This window comes from Triturus cristatus, chromosome 1_2 (assembly GCF_964204655.1).
Source record: "Triturus cristatus chromosome 1_2, aTriCri1.1, whole genome shotgun sequence".
Classification (NCBI taxonomy): domain Eukaryota; kingdom Metazoa; phylum Chordata; class Amphibia; order Caudata; family Salamandridae; genus Triturus; species Triturus cristatus.
In genome coordinates, this window is record NC_140580.1 from 954,077,977 (window position 1) to 954,095,300 (window position 17,324).

General features: G+C 45.7%; 1 protein-coding gene across 14 annotated transcripts in view; it reads left to right on the forward strand.

Moving 5' to 3' along the window:
* ZNF618 (zinc finger protein 618) overlaps nucleotides 1–17,081 on the forward strand; it is a 1,018,163-nt gene extending 1,001,082 nt beyond the window's left edge. For all 14 annotated transcript variants that reach the window (XM_085610043.1, XM_085610045.1, XM_085609994.1 and 11 more), the window contains one exon: nucleotides 15,492–17,081. In XM_085610043.1, coding sequence (XP_085466169.1) covers nucleotides 15,492–17,002 — 1,511 coding nt within the window. In that variant the 3' untranslated portion in view covers nucleotides 17,003–17,081. The remainder of the gene's footprint in view (nucleotides 1–15,491) is intronic.
* Nucleotides 17,082–17,324: the final 243 nt, after the last annotated feature.

Consider the following 17,324-nt stretch of genomic DNA (forward strand, 5'->3'; position numbering starts at 1 on the left):
GCCTTGCTAATTTTGGTCTTTTTTTTCCCCCTTCTCCCAGACCTTCAAAATAGATATATGTAGGGGGGTGCCTTTTCAGATTTCAACGACAGCTGTGTTTCTTGAATCTGTTGATGAATAGAACGAAGATCTTTAGTTAATTCATACAAGCAATCCACAAGTAAAGGGTACTCTATCTCGGAGAAGCGATTGGGCCTTGGAACGCACCAGATAATGGCCGGGTGTCCAAAAACTATTTCATACGGTGACAGCCCTGATCTAGAGTGCGCAGTCGCCCTGGTAGATAACAAAGCCAAAGGTAATGCATCTGGCCATCGCAGTCCTGATCTTTCTTGTATCTTTGCTAACTTCAGTTTGAGAGTACCATTGTACTTCTCAACCAGGCCTGCTGACTGGGGGTGGTTCGCTGCATGAAACTTCTGCTTGATGTGCAAACCTTCGCACACCAATTGGATGACTTTTGAATTGAAGTGACTGCTGTTGTCTCTCCAGATCAAACGTGGTAATCCGAAACGTGGGAAAAACTCTTTTAGGAGTGGCTTTGCCGTCACCATAGCCGTATTCTCTTTAGTCGGGTAAGCTTCAATCCATTTACTAAATGCACAAATCACTACCAGCACATACTTCAAATTTTTAACTCGTTCCATTTCGATAAAATCCATCAGGAGAACCTCGAAAGGGAAGGAAGGCGGTACAAAGTTACCTGAAGGTGTGGGGGTACCTTTCCCAGGATTATGTGTCATGCAAATCATAGTGTGTTTCACTAAATGAGTGGCTACTTTGGAAATATTGTCGTTCTCCCACACTGGATCCAACACCTTGCATATTCGCTTGCCGCTAATGTGGGCTGGGCCATGGTAACCCCAGGGAGTACATAGGCATTAGGTAGCATCCATCGCTGTTTCTCAGACTTATCAGTCCTACACCCATCCTCATCCAGACGCCCTGTACTTTTCTGCCATATTGCCAGTTCATCTAAGGTCGCCTCACTTTGTATCTCTTTAACGTTTTCTAACGTGTCCTCAAACATTCCATTATCTGGGACCTTCCTAGCAGGACCTGCCACAAACATTTTTTCATCTTTGATCTAGCTGTCTCTTTAGCTGTTTGATCTGCAAACGCATTTCCTCTCCCTACATCATCTGTTATAGCTTTGTGGGCTCTACATTTTATTATTGCTAACCTATCGGGAAGTGTTAGAGCTGACAAAAGTCTATGTATCTATTCTGTATCCGTAATCCTTGTGAGGTCAAGAACCCTCTCTCCGCCCAGAGGCGTCCAAAATTATGGGCGACCCCAAAGGCGTACTGGCTGTCAGTGTAGATATTGACAGTCAGTCCCTCACTCAACTCACAAGCCCGAAGAAGGGCAACCAACTCTGCAGCTTGGGCTGATTGGTACGGGACAAGGGATATCTCAACTAAAGTGCCCAACGTTGTAATTGCATTTGTTGCAGTGGTGGTGCCATCTGGTAATTTGAAACAAAAGCTATTGACATATAGTTCCCCCTTGGGGGTCAGCTAGGGGGACGTCAGTCAGGTCTTCCCGTCCTTTCTTCTCCTCTTCCGTTCTATACACACACTCATGTGCATCTGTGTCATTACTCGTCGAAGGGAGGGGTAGTAACGTGGCTGGGTTCAGAGTGGCACAACTTTTGATGGTATTTTGCGGAGCAAACAATGTTAGTTCATATCCAGTCAGACGCTCACTAGTAAGGTGCTGTGTCTTTTGTATTATTCAAAAGCGTATTCACAGCATGAGGTACCATTACTGTGAGATCAGTATCAAGAATAAGCCCTGCCGATTGCCTGATAGAAACTGCCACTGCCGCGGCAGCTCTTAGGCAGCTCGGGAAAGCTCTGGCGACATTATCCAAAATGGCAGAAAAATAAGTGCAGGGTCTTTGCTTACCACCAAAAGCCTGTGTTAAAACAGAGTGCGCAACCATCCGCCTCATGTACATAAAGCACAAAAGGCTTCCAACCTTTAATTGCTCAAAAGCTTGCTGGCATGCAGATGTCCAAGGCAGGGGCTCATGCACTTCTTTGGTCGTCAGGTAAAGGAGGGATTTCGTTAGTAGGGAATAATTGGGAATCCAGTGTCGACAATAAGAGGTAATACCAATAAATGCTCGTACTTCACGCTGGGTCTTAGGAACAGGCATATTAGTGATAGCAGCTATGCGTTCAGGTGTTAGTCTGCGACCCTCTTTCAACAGTAGGTGACCTCCTGTCGACAATATTGAAATTTGGAAAGGGACTCCTTATGGCCATGGTGTGCCAAATGCAACAGCAGTGGAGTCTTTACAGCCATCTTCAGTATCAGAGGAGGCCAAAAGGAGGTCTTCAACATACTGCAATAGCGCATTACCAGGGGGAAGTACCAAAGAATCCAATTGAGTTTTTAAAGCTTGACTATAGATACTAGGACTTTCTGTATAGCCTTGAGGAGCACGACAGAATCTAAAGCTTATGCTGGGTAGGGCAAATCCAAACATATATCTGCTATCTGTATGGATCGGAATACTAAAGAAAGCATTCTTTAAATCGATCACGGAAAGGAATTTGGCTGATGAGGGAATCATTGTCAATATTGGTAATGTCTGGGACTACAGGATATTGAGGCACGACAGTTTTATTAACCTCTCTGAGGTCAATTGCAAAGCGATAGACATCAGGATGATCATCAGAAGAGTCCAATGGTGCCTTCTTGAGAATCGGAAGGATAGGGCTATTGCACACATTCGCCGCTGTCTACTCAACCACACCGGACTTAACCAGATCCTGTATTATTCGCAATAAGGCCTGTTCTCCTGCCTGTGAAATCTTATACTGAGGAACACAAGGCAATACAGCATTATCTTTAATCTTAATAGAAAACAGCGGGATCTGGAGTAACCCCACGTCCGTATCTCCTGCTGCCCACAAGCTATGGGGCAACTCTTTGAATTCAGCAGGGAGGGGGCATCTTTAGCAAAGCATTGTTTTGCACGAGCGACTTTTGGCCCAAAGGTCATGTAAACACCATCTGGGGAACAAAAGATGGTGGCATGTAATCTCTTCAACAAATCCAATCCCATCAAATTCTTTCCAAAATGTTATGTTAGCAGAAATGGCGAATCTACCGTAAAGGGACCAATAGTCAGAGCAAGAGGCTTGGAAATGAGACTAACAACCGGCATGCCTGAGAAACCTACCGAAACATTATTTTGACCAGACAGAGCGAACGGGAAGCAGAACTATTCATAGCCACTGTATCAGCTAAACATTTCTTGGCCGTACCTTGCAAATCTGCTGTGACATAGGGTCCGCGCTGATCTACAGGCACTGGAACTGGTCCCTCACCCTGTCCCTGGCTGTCCTAGCTGCGGGACAACCCTGTCACTTCGCCCATGTCATAGTTTTCATGATAATATTGCCTTCCCTGAGTTTCGTCAAAATAGTTCGTTTTATGATGATCAAACGGTGTATTTTCAGACAGCACCTCTACTTTGCCTCCTCCACCTCTACCGGCCCTCTGAAACCCCTTCCTCTCGGGGCCTCAACTTTCTGCAACAACTCCGGACACTCACTTCGCCAATGCCCTTACGTTTTACCGTATGCACATTGATTGTACCCTACGGGCACACCCAGAGTACTGTTGCTGACCGACCAAGACCGAGAGCCGGACCCGAACCTCTACCTCTTCCATTTCCCCTCGTCATTAGCTGCATCAACACCCTCGTCTTCAACTCCCTTGATTTTTTTTCTCCACCTTCTCTTTGTCCTCAGTCTCTCTATGCTCGTAGTACTGTGCCATACTCAAAATTACAGACCGGGATGAGGTGGCCCAAGTACTTTCCGAAGCCTGCAACCTAGTCGCAATCTTGGGAAACAAATTAGTGAAAAATCTGTTTACAAACAAACGAACGCCACCCTCCTGTGACCGATCTTGGCCACTAAAATCCCCAAAACACTCTTCAAACCTAGTAAAAAAATTAGACACACTTTCATCCTTCTTCTGACGACACGCAGTTAACTTGTTCCAGTCCACTTGTCTCGGCGGGATAAGGGAATGCATGTAAGTGATAATACGCCCCGGCAAAGCTAATAGCTCCGCCTTCGGCTTTTTGCCGGGGTTGCGCTCCTTATCCCACACCCTGATCTCGTCCCATGTTCCACCCAATTTTACTGCGTGATCCTGCGTATGCACCTGTCTCCTTATATCTACCGGTACCAACAGGCAGAAAAACAACTCTATATCAGTGAATGTCATCACTGTGGGGGAGGCCGCCTCTGTCAATTCTTTATAATACGCAGTTGGATTTTTCTGAGCGTCCGGCAACTGACCCTTTAGGGATATTATCTCACTCCTCATCCAAGGAGTGTAGATCCACTGTTCCTGAAAATAGGCCGCCACCCATTGGCGAGTAACAACATCATTCCCATCTCGCAACTCCGGTATTTCGGGGTGGTAAATGGGCTGAACTTCTCTCATGGGAAACACTGACGCTGTCGTCGGGACCTTCTGAAACAGTCCACCCCAATAACCCACCGTCGTCACATTCCTGAAAACCTCATTGGGGCCATACCTGTAGCATATACCCTATCCCGAATGTCATAGATAATCTGAGGTGTGATACCCTTAAAACACTACTCCCACAATCCTTTCAGTGTAGCCGACATATGCTTAAGAGCATGTTGCTGTATAAACGGCTCAATATTTCATCACACTCAGCCGCCATCTTCTTTTCCTCATTACCCACAGCAGAGCGCGCCAACACTTTCTCCATGCGGTCACGTGCCGCTGCCCAATTCGCTGCATGCACTCCGCGCGTAGGCGTCTCGGAATCTTGCAATGCCTGAGGTAACACACTCAAAGGAGAAAGAGCAGATGAAGAAACGGGCACCATCGCGAACAAAGACTGAGTTTTAGGACTATGAGAAGGTGCAGCCACTGATACGGAACCAGGAGACAGAATATGAGAGCTCACGGCACCTGCCCCTGTAACTTGCGAAGGTGGGGAAGAGACAGGCAGGGCTTGGGCTGAAGCAGCAGAGCTGGAGACAGAAAGACTAGGAATAGCAGAACCAGTAGCCGAAGACTGAGATGTTGGGATCATGGGGTATATCCGTTCAGGGGCATAAGGAGGTGGGGGTTGAGAATCTAGTAACTCCCCAGCGAAATCATCATCTTCCTCTCTAGCAACATAACATTTATCACTCTGTAATCAAAACTTCCTATCTGCACACTCTATGCCTTTCTCGATCTTTTCTCTGTCATAGGCCTTTGCTTTCTGCGTTATCGTTTGCGTCTGTCCCCTCCGAGCTTGTTTCTCTGCTCGTATCCGTCGTTGTTTTGCTTCCTTCTGCCACACCCTTAGAGAATCAAACATTGACTGCCTGCTTTTTTTGGCGAACAATTTATCCTGCAAGTTATTCAACTTCTGTTCATTAAATGTGCCAGTGAGCAGCCACTGTAAGTCAGCATTGTCCCTCGTATATTTATTCCACAACGTGCTAAACATAATAAGGCCAATGCCATGCTTAACGTAAACATCAAAATTTTGGATACCCTCTGAAGGCGCAGGCTGCCTCAATCGAGCCTCAGTGGAACAACACCAACATCCAAGACACCCCAACTTAATTAAACAAGGCTTCTTAATATAAGACACATGCACTGTCCCCAATGTACAAATACATAACATTCACCAACAAAACGGTCCAACAACCAAATCAAAAGCAGTCTGGAAACCGCACCCCACAGTCCGCAGACTGCACCAAGACAAGACAGTCCAAAAACAGTTTCAAGACAAGAAGACGGTCTTCAGCCCCAGACCTTTTCAAGAATAGACCGAATTTCCTGTTGGCCTGGCAGATTGCTCGCAAACAATCCCAATCCTTTTCAAGAATAGGCCGAATTTACAGTTGGCCTGGTTAACTGCTCACAAACACACTGTGTCTTTTAGGGGTCCGCAAACCTACCTAGACAAGACAGTCCGAAGACTGTACCAGACACAGCCCGTAGGCTCGTGTGGTTCAACCATGGCGCCACATTTTCCAAGAATTCAAATCACTCACCTGGTGTACTCAGGTCGAGCAAGATTATTCTCCACTACCGACTCTTCGGACCAAATGGTCAAATCAAAGGTTTCGCCTTCTCTGGAACCCAGCCGGTGATCACTAAACGAGGAGTCGCCCAATCAGACAGGCAGGGCAGCCAAGAGAACCGGGCTTTCATCGTGTGGGGATCCCCGATCCGCCTGACCGACCGGACGCAACCCCAACCCTATTACGGATGAGTCGGGTAACTTTGCGGGGTCCCTGTTCGGGCGTCAACTGGAGGAAGTGGCCCGTTGGGGCCACCCGGGTTATCTACAACCTCCTACTCGCATTCTACCAAAATGAAGAGTCGGTCAGACAGTAGAGAATACAAACAACTGTTTATTAGCAATACTCTGCAGAGGAGTCCAATCTAACCTGCACCCTAAGATGTCTACCGAGGGACTGGCCACTCCAACAGTCTGCAACGCATAACCATTCCTCCCAGGAACCTCCAACCACGCCCACAGTGCAAGGTTACCGGCTTAGGCCGAACATGAACAAAGGAGGCACAGAAGGATGGGCTACCGCCTGCTAGATGGGTACACACTATTACTGTCTCAAGGTTGCCGTGCTGGGTCTCAGCGTCTCCTAACGTGGGAGCAGAGCTACACACACGGATAGGTATGCAAAGGCAGAATGGCCTATTCATTAGTAAGTCAGAAGGCAACCTTGAAAAGAAAATAATAATTAAATACAGTGTTCGGCTGAGGCAAGCAAGACAAATAAGGCGGCGTAGTTCAGACACAGCCTAATACGGATTGCGAAATACAAAATGGAGTCACACTCGCTAACTGAAGCTCGCACATTGCAGGGATAACTCAGTGAGTTGCATAACGTGAATACGAAGGGTATCTAATTTAGCCGCACACTGCTAACATATAACACGGAACAGGTGTATAACGAGAATGGGGTTTTCAAACCTAACACATGTGACAGTGTAAGTCTTGTGGACAAATGTTATCCATTCACTAAAGGTGGTGGTTCACTCTTTTACTGATTAGGATAGGAACTTGACCACGAGAGAAGATTAGGTCGTTGAGATTTGGTCCTGAAGAATTGCTGCACATGCTTTTGGATAATAAAGGTATGGCACATGTAGACCTATTCATTGACTAAGCAATCCATAGATAAACGACCATCCAAACGTTATTTAGTGAGAATATAGGAACATCATTTTCTACTTGTAATCTCAGGTCTGTTTTTAATATTAACATAGACCCTACTAATGAATATAAAAACAACCAGTAGGGTTCTATGTTAATTTTAATCACGCCTTACCAAACTTCCTAGACAGTCCTGTTGATGTCCTCCAACACTAGGGACATTTGAGTTGCACTTTTGACAACCTGATTGGTGATAAGATCCCCAGCAAAGAGCCTCTTCGCTTAGCACATGCACATCTAGGATCGAATATGGAGTGGTATACTTGATTTCTATTTGAATACATTTGGGAGAGCTCATGCTGGAAAGGAATCTCTCCGCCCTTCTCATTCAGGATACCGGTGTGGGGGTATGCCATCTCGGTCCTCGGCAGGCCAACGCTGTAATGTATTGTTTGTTGCATCATTGAGCCAGCACAGCCTTACAATGGACACAGTTGAGGATTACTTTCTTACGTGCTAGCCATTTGACCCAATGCACAATTGCTCGCTACAGCTTCTGACGAGCAAGACAGTCTTTTGTTTCGCTATCATTTCTGTGGGCCATATGAGTAAAATACAGGCAACCTCCCTACACATGTTGTTACTGGACGGATTGGAGCTCAGGACTTTGCTTGCCTAGTATCTCCCTTCCATTTGAATCAACTGACCGTCATTTTTCACTCCACCACAACACTCGAAGGAGGAAGAGACTCTCCATGTGCATGATCCTAAGAGAGATTAGAGTTTACTATTGGCCATATGAGAGCCCATCATGTCGAGGATAAGCTTTTTGTGGGGTTTACTGGGACCATCAAAGGCAAGGCGATGTAGGTGGATAGTCGTCTGTATTAAAATCAGTTTCAAACTGGCCTGCGGGCTCGTTGTAAGGCTGCTAGGGTTAAGGGTTTGGGAGGTGTGCCGGTTGTGGATAACTGCCAGGCTGTGACATGGGTGTTGGTGCACATATTGAGAAAGTACTACTTCCTTGACTGCCAGGTCTAACGGAGGGGCCATTTTGCCCACACGGTCCAGCAAAATTTCCTTATCCAAGTCCACTGCTCAGAAGTTCAACCTTTGGGAGGTACTGCTGTGTTATCTATTCTAAAGGTGAGGAAAGTGTGGTTTAAGTATTCATCAGAAGAACAAGTTATTTACCTCTGATAATGCTCTTTCTGGTGGATACTCTGACCGCTGATTCCTCACAGTCCTCCCACCTCCTCTTTTTGTCGAATGGACTACCTAACATCATAATAAAGTTCAGAGGTAGATTTTGCCACTGAGGGTGCTGCTGGAGGTAGTTGAGGAAACGGACTACAGAACTCCAGTATGGTGCTTCTATGAAGTCCTGCTCTTTCATTTCCGGAGGGGTATGAAGTAACTAGCTTGAGGGGAGCATTGTTGAACAAATCTACAGATCCTGTCTGGAGCCTGAGAATATTCTAAAGGTAAGGAATCTGTGTTTAGAGTAGAATTTGAATGCACCACAGCACCAGGCATAGGAGAGGAAATGAATATATTGTGTAAATCTGGGAGTGTATGGATAGAAGCTCTGTCCGAAGAACGTAAGGATTTGATAGCGAAGGAAGATATCAAAACAGTGGGGATAACAGAGTGGCTTTCTTATTTTGTGGTGGTCCACAAACCTTTGAACAAGGTGTATTTGTGTGAATTTGACTGTGTAATGGATGGATTTACATTTCCTTTGGAAAGTTTGTTAAAACTAGGTATAACTAAATGCTATTCTGCACTGGATCTCACTTCATATAGCACTAGGCAGACTGCATTCCTAAAGATGGAATTTGACATCATTTAATACTATTGATGGAGTTTTATTATTAGGCAGATGAAGTGTGACTTGTGAGCACCAATGTATTTCCAGTGGTTTAATACAGTGTTAATGAAAGAGGTGAAATGTGTAGTGTTCTTACATGATATTTTTAGATATGGCAATTTGGAGAGGAGCATGTCGGGAATCCACAACCTATTTATAATATTAAGGCGAGAGATTTTTATTTTTTTTAAATTTATTTTTCTTGGCATTTTGTAATAATGCGACAAACATTACAAAGAAAACAAAAAGAAATCAACTAGCCAGTACATATACATGACATAAATCTCTACATCATCGCATATCATGTCATTAACAAATGTTATGTCCGCGTGCTCGGTCCACTGTGCAATACAGAAGAAAAATGAGATTGGTCATAGTACAAATGATCACAACCATTAACAACAAGCTTTGAAAATGCAATAGGTCTAGCCTTTGATTAAGTTAAAGCCATTTGCTTTGCTAATGGTATTGTACAGCAAATGGCTTTAACTTAATAAAAGGCGAGACCTATTGCATTTTCAATGCTTGTTCTATCTGCCTCAGGAAGATGAAAGGCTGAGTTGGCCAGACAGCGATTCGAAGCACAACCTGCTAGTTTTATTCAGATCTCTGGCCCTTACAAAACAAAATAAATGTAAAAAACGCACAACAGCACCTACAGGATCGATCTCTGTAGGACTGGATGCAAACCTATCACATCCGGATTCAAATGTGTGACCTACAGGATCCCCAACCCCCTTCCCCACGTGCCTCTCTGTGGCTTCTCTGCCTCCCCTTTCATTCACTACAACTCAAAATACTCTTTCTATCTGCCTCGGGAAGATGAAAGGCTGAGTTAGCCAGACAGCAATTCGAAGTGCAACCGGCTAGTTATACACAGATCTCTATAGCAGGCTTGCAACTCCCCGAGTTACCATGCTGTGTCACACTGGCATCTGGCCCTTACAAAACAAAATACATTGAAAAAAACGCACAACAGAGCCTACAGGATCGAACTCTGTAGGACTGGATGCAAACATATCACATCCGGATTCAAATGTGTGACCTGCACGACACCCCCATCCCCCACGTACCTCTCTGTGGCCCCTCAGCCTCCCCTCTCACTCACCTTAATTCAAACTTCTCTTTCTATCTGCCTCAGAAAGATGAAAGGCTGAGTTGGCCAGACAGCGATTCGAAGCGCAACCTGCTAGTTATACACAGATCTCTATAGCAGGCTTGCAACTCCCGGAGCTGCCATGCTGTGTCATACTGGCATCAGGCCCTTACAAAACAAAATAATTTTTAAAAAACATACAAGAGCACCTACAGGATTGATCTCTGTAGGACTGGATGTAGACCTGTCACAAACGGATTTTAATGTGTGAACTGCATGACCCACCTCCCCCATCCTTCCACCACGTACTTCTCCGTGGCCCTTCTGACTCCCCTTTGCTCTCACTCACTCACCACGATGCTGTTCCCACCTGTCATTAGGTATTATTGAGCACTATACGGCGTTGTGTAGGGTCTGAGGAGAGAACATTACACACAAACATTCAGGCTGTGATCCATTATTCTCTGAGATGTCATCACCTACGCGGGGGTCAGCTGTAGGCACACTCGGCTGTGAATAGAGATTACAAGCCACAACGGAAGTAGAGCGGCAACGGTAGCTCCTTCTTAAGCAGTGGAACCATACCAGAGAGGGTAAGAAACAGCAACAGCCATCATGAACTCACATGAGAACTACTAAAGATCCGGCTTTTCTCAAACGCTGAACACAATGGCGCCCAAGCTCCCCCGCTGAGCGGTTTGTATAGGCGGCTTGTGGTCCTAACTTCACAATACCTTGCTTACAACCACAAGTATGATAAAAACGAAAATGAAAAGCGAAGACGCACTCTGAGGCCCCCTGTCCCTAATATCACTGAAACACGCTCAGCCAGTCCTGGCCTGTTAGGATGTTGAGACGCCTGGTTACTATCTTGGCACCGGCACGGGTGCTACGATTGCATCAAAATAAAGAAATAGAAAAGCATTTTTTTTTCTATTTCTTACTTTTTAAGCAGTCGTGGCACCCACGCCGGTGCCGAGATAAAAACAAAGTTCCCGAAAACACAAGGAAATGGCAGGCAGCCGCGAGCGAAAAAAATTAATTAAAAGCTGCGATCTCAGTACCGGGCGGGCAAACACGGTAGAAAGCGGGCATGGCAGTGTTGAATGTAGCAAAGCACGTCGTGCCTGCAAGTAAGAAACCCACTAAAGAAAAGAGTACTTACAGACTGGTCTGGGTTTCCAAGTGTCCTCCTGTAGCCGGGTGCTCGAAGTTAAGCGTGCTCCCCACTCAGCAGCAGCTGAGCAGACCCGCAGTGTGCCCCTACACGGCCGAGACCCGCGCTGCTCTTCACCCCGAGCCTGCCGTGCAGCAGCAGCATGACTGCATGCTCTGAGTCACCCCCTGAGCTCACAGACGCCAGCGAGGGAGAGACAATCCGGACCCAAGGCGCCGTTGCTGCCTGTGCAGCCTCGGTGTTAGATTGAAATTAGCTGTCCCTCTCCACGGCAGCGGGTGTGTCTTGTGACCCGCGCGCCGTCCTCCTTCCTGCAGCAGCAGTATAATTATACAGTTTTTTAACATATGTTTAAAAAAAAGCATTGTACAATGTAAAAAAGAAGCGCGGCACAGTTTTACCGGGGCAATCGCTTTTTTTGTTGTCTTTATTGCTGCGTCCCAATTGGCTGCTGGGATCATGTCGCGTGGAATGTTTCGAACTGAGGTAACAAGCTGTCGGCGTTGAGCAAAAAATATAGTGCGTAGCAGCTAATGAAAGAGAGTGTGTAACGTCGCAAGTGAGAGATCCAATCCCGGTGGGTGGGGCCAAAAGTGGACAGGGTGGTTCAAGAATGAACTAAGAAGCCTCCTTTTCAATCATCATCCTGCGTTTTGCATGGAGGATGATGCCAGCGAATGAAGAAGATGGGCGGGGCTTCGCCTCCAAAAGCTTCGAAATCTGTATTGATTCCAAGAAGCCCTCGCATGGCAAGGGCAGCGCATGCGCGCTGCTAACGCCAGGTGAGACCTAAAAATACAGGTGACATTGTGTCAGGAAATCCATAGCCAACCCTCCAAGGTTACACATACCATTTTAATTCTTGTTCATGGAAAAGCCACATTCCCTTATCTTCGATCTACCCTCACCTAGCAATATTCTACCCTTCCGGGCACTAGCTCCGCCCAGGCCAGCTATCCCAGATCACATATCTATGGGGGTCGCCTGTGTATCTCTGCCTTCCTCACTATGCTCGCGAGCACATGTAACAAATGGTTCCCATATGTCTCTAGGTCGGGACGTGGAGGGCATTAGCTCCCAAAAAGTGGACAGTTGTGAGTGGCTATACGTGACATCTCTGATCCACTCATGTAGGGAAGGAATCCCCTTCCGCCCCCAATGTATGGCAATTTGGCGTTTTGCAAATAGAAGGAACATAGCATGCAATTTACTGACCTTAACCTGGGTGTCTCTCAGCTAGCAACTGACAGGTCAGGGCTGAATTAGAATATCCCTTGGAGTCTCCTGACTTAATTGATAGTACAGTCTCACCATTCACAAGTCTAGAAAGAGGCGGCCCAGCAATGCATTATCAACTGCTGTTAGCTACCAGTTACTATGCGGCATATAGCACACTTAAGGGGCTTGCCCTGTCAAATATCAATGTCCTACACAGACATGAACCATACCATCCCTGTAGGTTCACACCTTTGATATTTGACTTTCACCCCAACTAATACAGACATAGCGCACATACAAAACATCTTTTTCATAACACAGACTTCATATACACGGTCAATATGCCACTATGACCCTTTGCGCCATTATCATTATCCTTCTCCGCCCCTTATTGTTTTTACCGCAATCACCACCATGGGGGACGCGGCGATCCTTTGGCTGCATTGTACGTGGTCACAGGAAGTCCACAGTCTTTCTCCTCACACAATTTGGCGCCCACGTTTGGCACACTCTCTAGTTGTTTCCCGCGTTTCCAGGTAGGATAACCGGAAGCCTTGCTCACCGCAGGCGGCTGATCGCGGGTACTTAGAGGCTAGTTGCCGGCTCCTTCACACACAGCCCGGACCGGCTGCGTGGGGGTAGGACTGCCACCACCCGTTTCCAACGGAACCGTGAGTAAAAATTAACCCTGCGCCTCTGAGCACATTATCCTGGTATGTGCGCTGCCTCCTTACACTACCGGCACCCTTCCGTGTTTGTGTGAAGGCTTTAGGGTGTTGTGGTGTTATTTGTGTATTGTTGCTGCTAGCGCTGCTTCCGGGCTTATTCTCCTTGCAGCAACCGCGCTGAGTTGGTAACTGTTCCCTGAATTTCCCAGCCTATATACCGTGCTTCCATCTTTCAGCACGGGATGTTTATTCCCTGTCTAGTCCCTTGGGAAGACGTTACCTCGCAAGGCCCCGACATGCCTGCTGGTTGCAGGCCTGACCTCACCGCGGTGAGTGTAGGGTATGTTCACTGGCACTGTGACTGGGGCCCTCGCCACGTTTCCCAGTTTCTGGGCACTTTAAACATTTGGTCTGTCTCCTATTGGAGTACAGGCATCACTGCATTTCATTATGCACACGGGGGAACCCATCTGGACACCCAGATACAGTGTGTGACTTCCTCGACCCGGACTCTTGCACCTGGGGTCTACTGTACTTTGCCATTCCTCACACGTTATCCGTGTCTCTATTTATTTTATTTTATGAGGACACTACACTTTAGTGTCTGCACCAGCCGGTACTGATGCCGTGCATCCCTGACCCTAATGGGGTGAGTTTCTATGATGATTGCTCCACTTGGCTGCCTTTTTTACTGTTTTATCGTACTGTACCAATTTAAGTGACAGGTACCTTCATCACGCATGCCACCAATTACCTATGTTTAGCATGCGGGTACTGCATCACTATCACTGTGTGATGCACTTGTTTTCATTTCAAAACCAGAATACCGTGACATGTATTTCTAATGTTGTTATTCTGTTTTTACTTTGCAGGTTGTGTTTTTAGATCTACAGGTACCACACTTTCTTTGGGTGCTGTAAGGGTGGTCACTTGTCTACTTTATTAATGACCACCACCATTTAAGTGTAGGTAGATCCTTTTAGTCCTGACGAATTGCCATCTAATAGACTAATGGGCAAGAAACATGTTGACCTCCTGACCAACGCATAAACTTCAAATCCTTAGAGCGGAGATACGCACTTTGTTTTATTTTTAACTAGGGTAGGGGCCACGTTCATTAAAATTTTCTTGAGTGGACCTTCTCCCCTTTTTCCCTACACATCACCATCACCTACACTGTTTTAGGGCCCTCACACGCACTTCACCCACTGGCATATGGATCAGGGATTGCAGCGCCGACCCGATAAGGAGCAGACCCGATGATGAAGCAAGACACCTAGCTGGCTGGGTGTGTGAGGGTCTTTTTCCAAGAGGAGAAGTCTCTTCTCCCCATTCGTGCGACTCCACACTCACGTGTAGAGCCCATTACAAAACACACTTTCGCCTGCTTTTATATTAGGAACTGCATACCACTTTTGTAGAGTTTAACTAACGGATATGTATGCTGGACCTGGGTAAAAAACAGTCAGTATTTCCCTCCCTTTGATTCTCTGTCTCAGACGTATCCAAACAGGCCCAGGGGGTAAGAATCGGCAGGGGTGGAAATTATCTGGTTGAAAACAGTAAATACACTTGCCCAGAATGAAGCCAGTTGTGGACAGCTCCATGCCATGTGTAAAAAGGTTGCTGCAGTGAAACCACATCTCCAACAGCTGTCGTCATCTTTCAGTCCCATACGGTGCAGTCCTGTAGGCGTCCTGTAAAACCTATGAAAAAAATTAAAATGTATTACCCGAAGTTAAGGCAAAAGAGAATGACCATGCCTACAAAATGCTGTTATGAATGTCTTGATATGATATGAAATTTCAGGTGAGGAATGGAGAACAACAAACTTAATGGAACCTATCCTGATGCACCTGCACCAGACACAAAAAAGTTCATTTTCAGGAGTGGCTAAGTTCCTGTCAAGGGTGGTTAATGCAAATAAGGCAGTTAATATGAAACCACATGGAGTGGCAGCTAGAACTTGAAACTATACGAAAGGAGATCACCACTGCACCTACTTTAAATAGATTAATGATTGGTTAAAAATTGGGATCGCCAAAAATGTGTTGTATTGGCCTAACAATCCTTCTAACACAAGTCAAAGATGAGTGTTATCAGAAGTGTGTGTCGTTGTAGTTACTGACATTTCATACCTGAGCAATGAAGACGTAATTCTATTACAATACGCCGTGCTACTTTTCACAGTATTTCTGTGGCCATGTTGTACTGTAAATTTAAATCGTAAACTGTACAGAAATATAATTAATATATTTGTGCCTTGTTTCCTACAGCAGGATCAGTTGCAGCAGTAAATAGCTCCTTGCCTGAAAAAGAACGGCAGCGCATTGCTGAAAGGCTGTTAAGGGTGATGTGTGCGGATCTCGGAGCCCTTAGCGTGGTGAATGGAGTGGAGTTCGTCAAACTAGCACAAAGCCTTGTGGACGCTGGAGCTCGCTATGGAACCTTTTCTGTGACTGAAATACTAGGCAACATGAACTCACTTGCTCTGAAGCATTTACCTCGTATGTATAACCAAGTGAAAGTAAAAGTAACCTGCGCCCTGGGCAGCAACGCATGCTTGGGTATTGGCGTCACATGCCATTCTCAAAGTGTTGGCCTTGACTCCTGTTTCATCCTAACAGCTTATCAGGTAGAATGCAACCAAATAAAGAGGTACGTCTTGGGGATCAAAGATGTGGACAACAGGGAAAATGGAGATTTAATCCATCAGTGGGTACAGAACGTTCTTTCAGAGTTTGTAATGTCGGACATTAGAACAGTTTATGTCACAGACTGCAAAGTCAATTCATTTGCCTTCTTGAAGGCGGGTATGTGCTTGCGTTGCTCTGCTTGCGCATTGAACTCTGTGGTGCAGAGTGTGTTGAACAAGCGGACACTACAAGCACGAAACATGCATGAAGTAATTGAGCTACTTAATGTCACTGAAGACCTAGCAGGATCCACTGGTCTCTCAAAGGAAACGTTCGGTTCTTTACAAGAGACCTCGCTCCCACCCTGCTGGAATTCTGTTACTGACTCCCTTTTGCTTGTTCATGAGCGCTATGAGCAGATCTGTGAATTCTACACCAGAGCAAAAAAGATGACCATCATCCAAAACCTGAACAAACATTTGCTGAGCAACTTGGCTGCCATTTTGGCTCCAGTAAAGCAAGCGGTAATAGAGCTGAGCAACGAAAGCAAGCCCACTTTGCAACTTGTGTTGCCTACATATGTGAAACTAGAAAAGTTGTTCACCTCTAAGGCAAATGATGCAGGAGTTATAAGCAAACTCTGCCACCTCTTCTTAGAAGCGCTGAAGGAAAATTTCAAAGTGGACTCTGCACACAAAGTAGCTATGATCTTAGACCCTCAGCAAAAGCTGAGACCAGTTCCACCCTACCAGCACGAAGAAATAATTGGCAAGGTATGTGAGCTGATCAATGAGGTCAGGGAGCTTGGAGTGGAAGAGGCAGAGTTTGAACCAACGAATAAGAAAGCACGGGCAGCAGATGAGACACCTAACACCCAGGAGGATGACCGATTTGGGAAAAATGAAGTTTATGACTACTTACAAGAACCTCTTTTTCAGGTCACTCCTGATCTGTTTCAGTACTGGTCTTCTGTTACTCAAAAGCATACAAAGCTAGCCAGACTAGCCTTCTGGCTCCTAGCTGTGCCTGCTGTTGGGGCCCGAAGTGAATGTGTTAGTATGTGTGAACAGACACTCCTAATCAAAAGACGGAGGCTGTTGAGTCCAGAAAATATGAACAAACTCTTGTTTTTGAAGTCAAACATGATTTAAAACCTCATATTTTACATTTGTTTTTTGAATGAATTAATTACTTTTCCTAATTAAGACAATAAAATTTAAGTTAAAAACACTGTGGACCTCATTGCGGATGCCCCTGGAAAAGATGTGCTTTTTAAAATTAAAACTAGGTAACGAAAGATAACATATAATGGTAAATGTCTGTAAAGTGGGCTGACTTTAATGAACTTTGCATTGATTTCAAAGTGGCCAATGAATAGAGGATAATGGCTCTCAACGCTAAAGGCAGCTAAGCTCCAAAGAGACTTGAAGTGTATTCTCTCTGGCTCATTCGCTGTGGTAATGAACTATACAG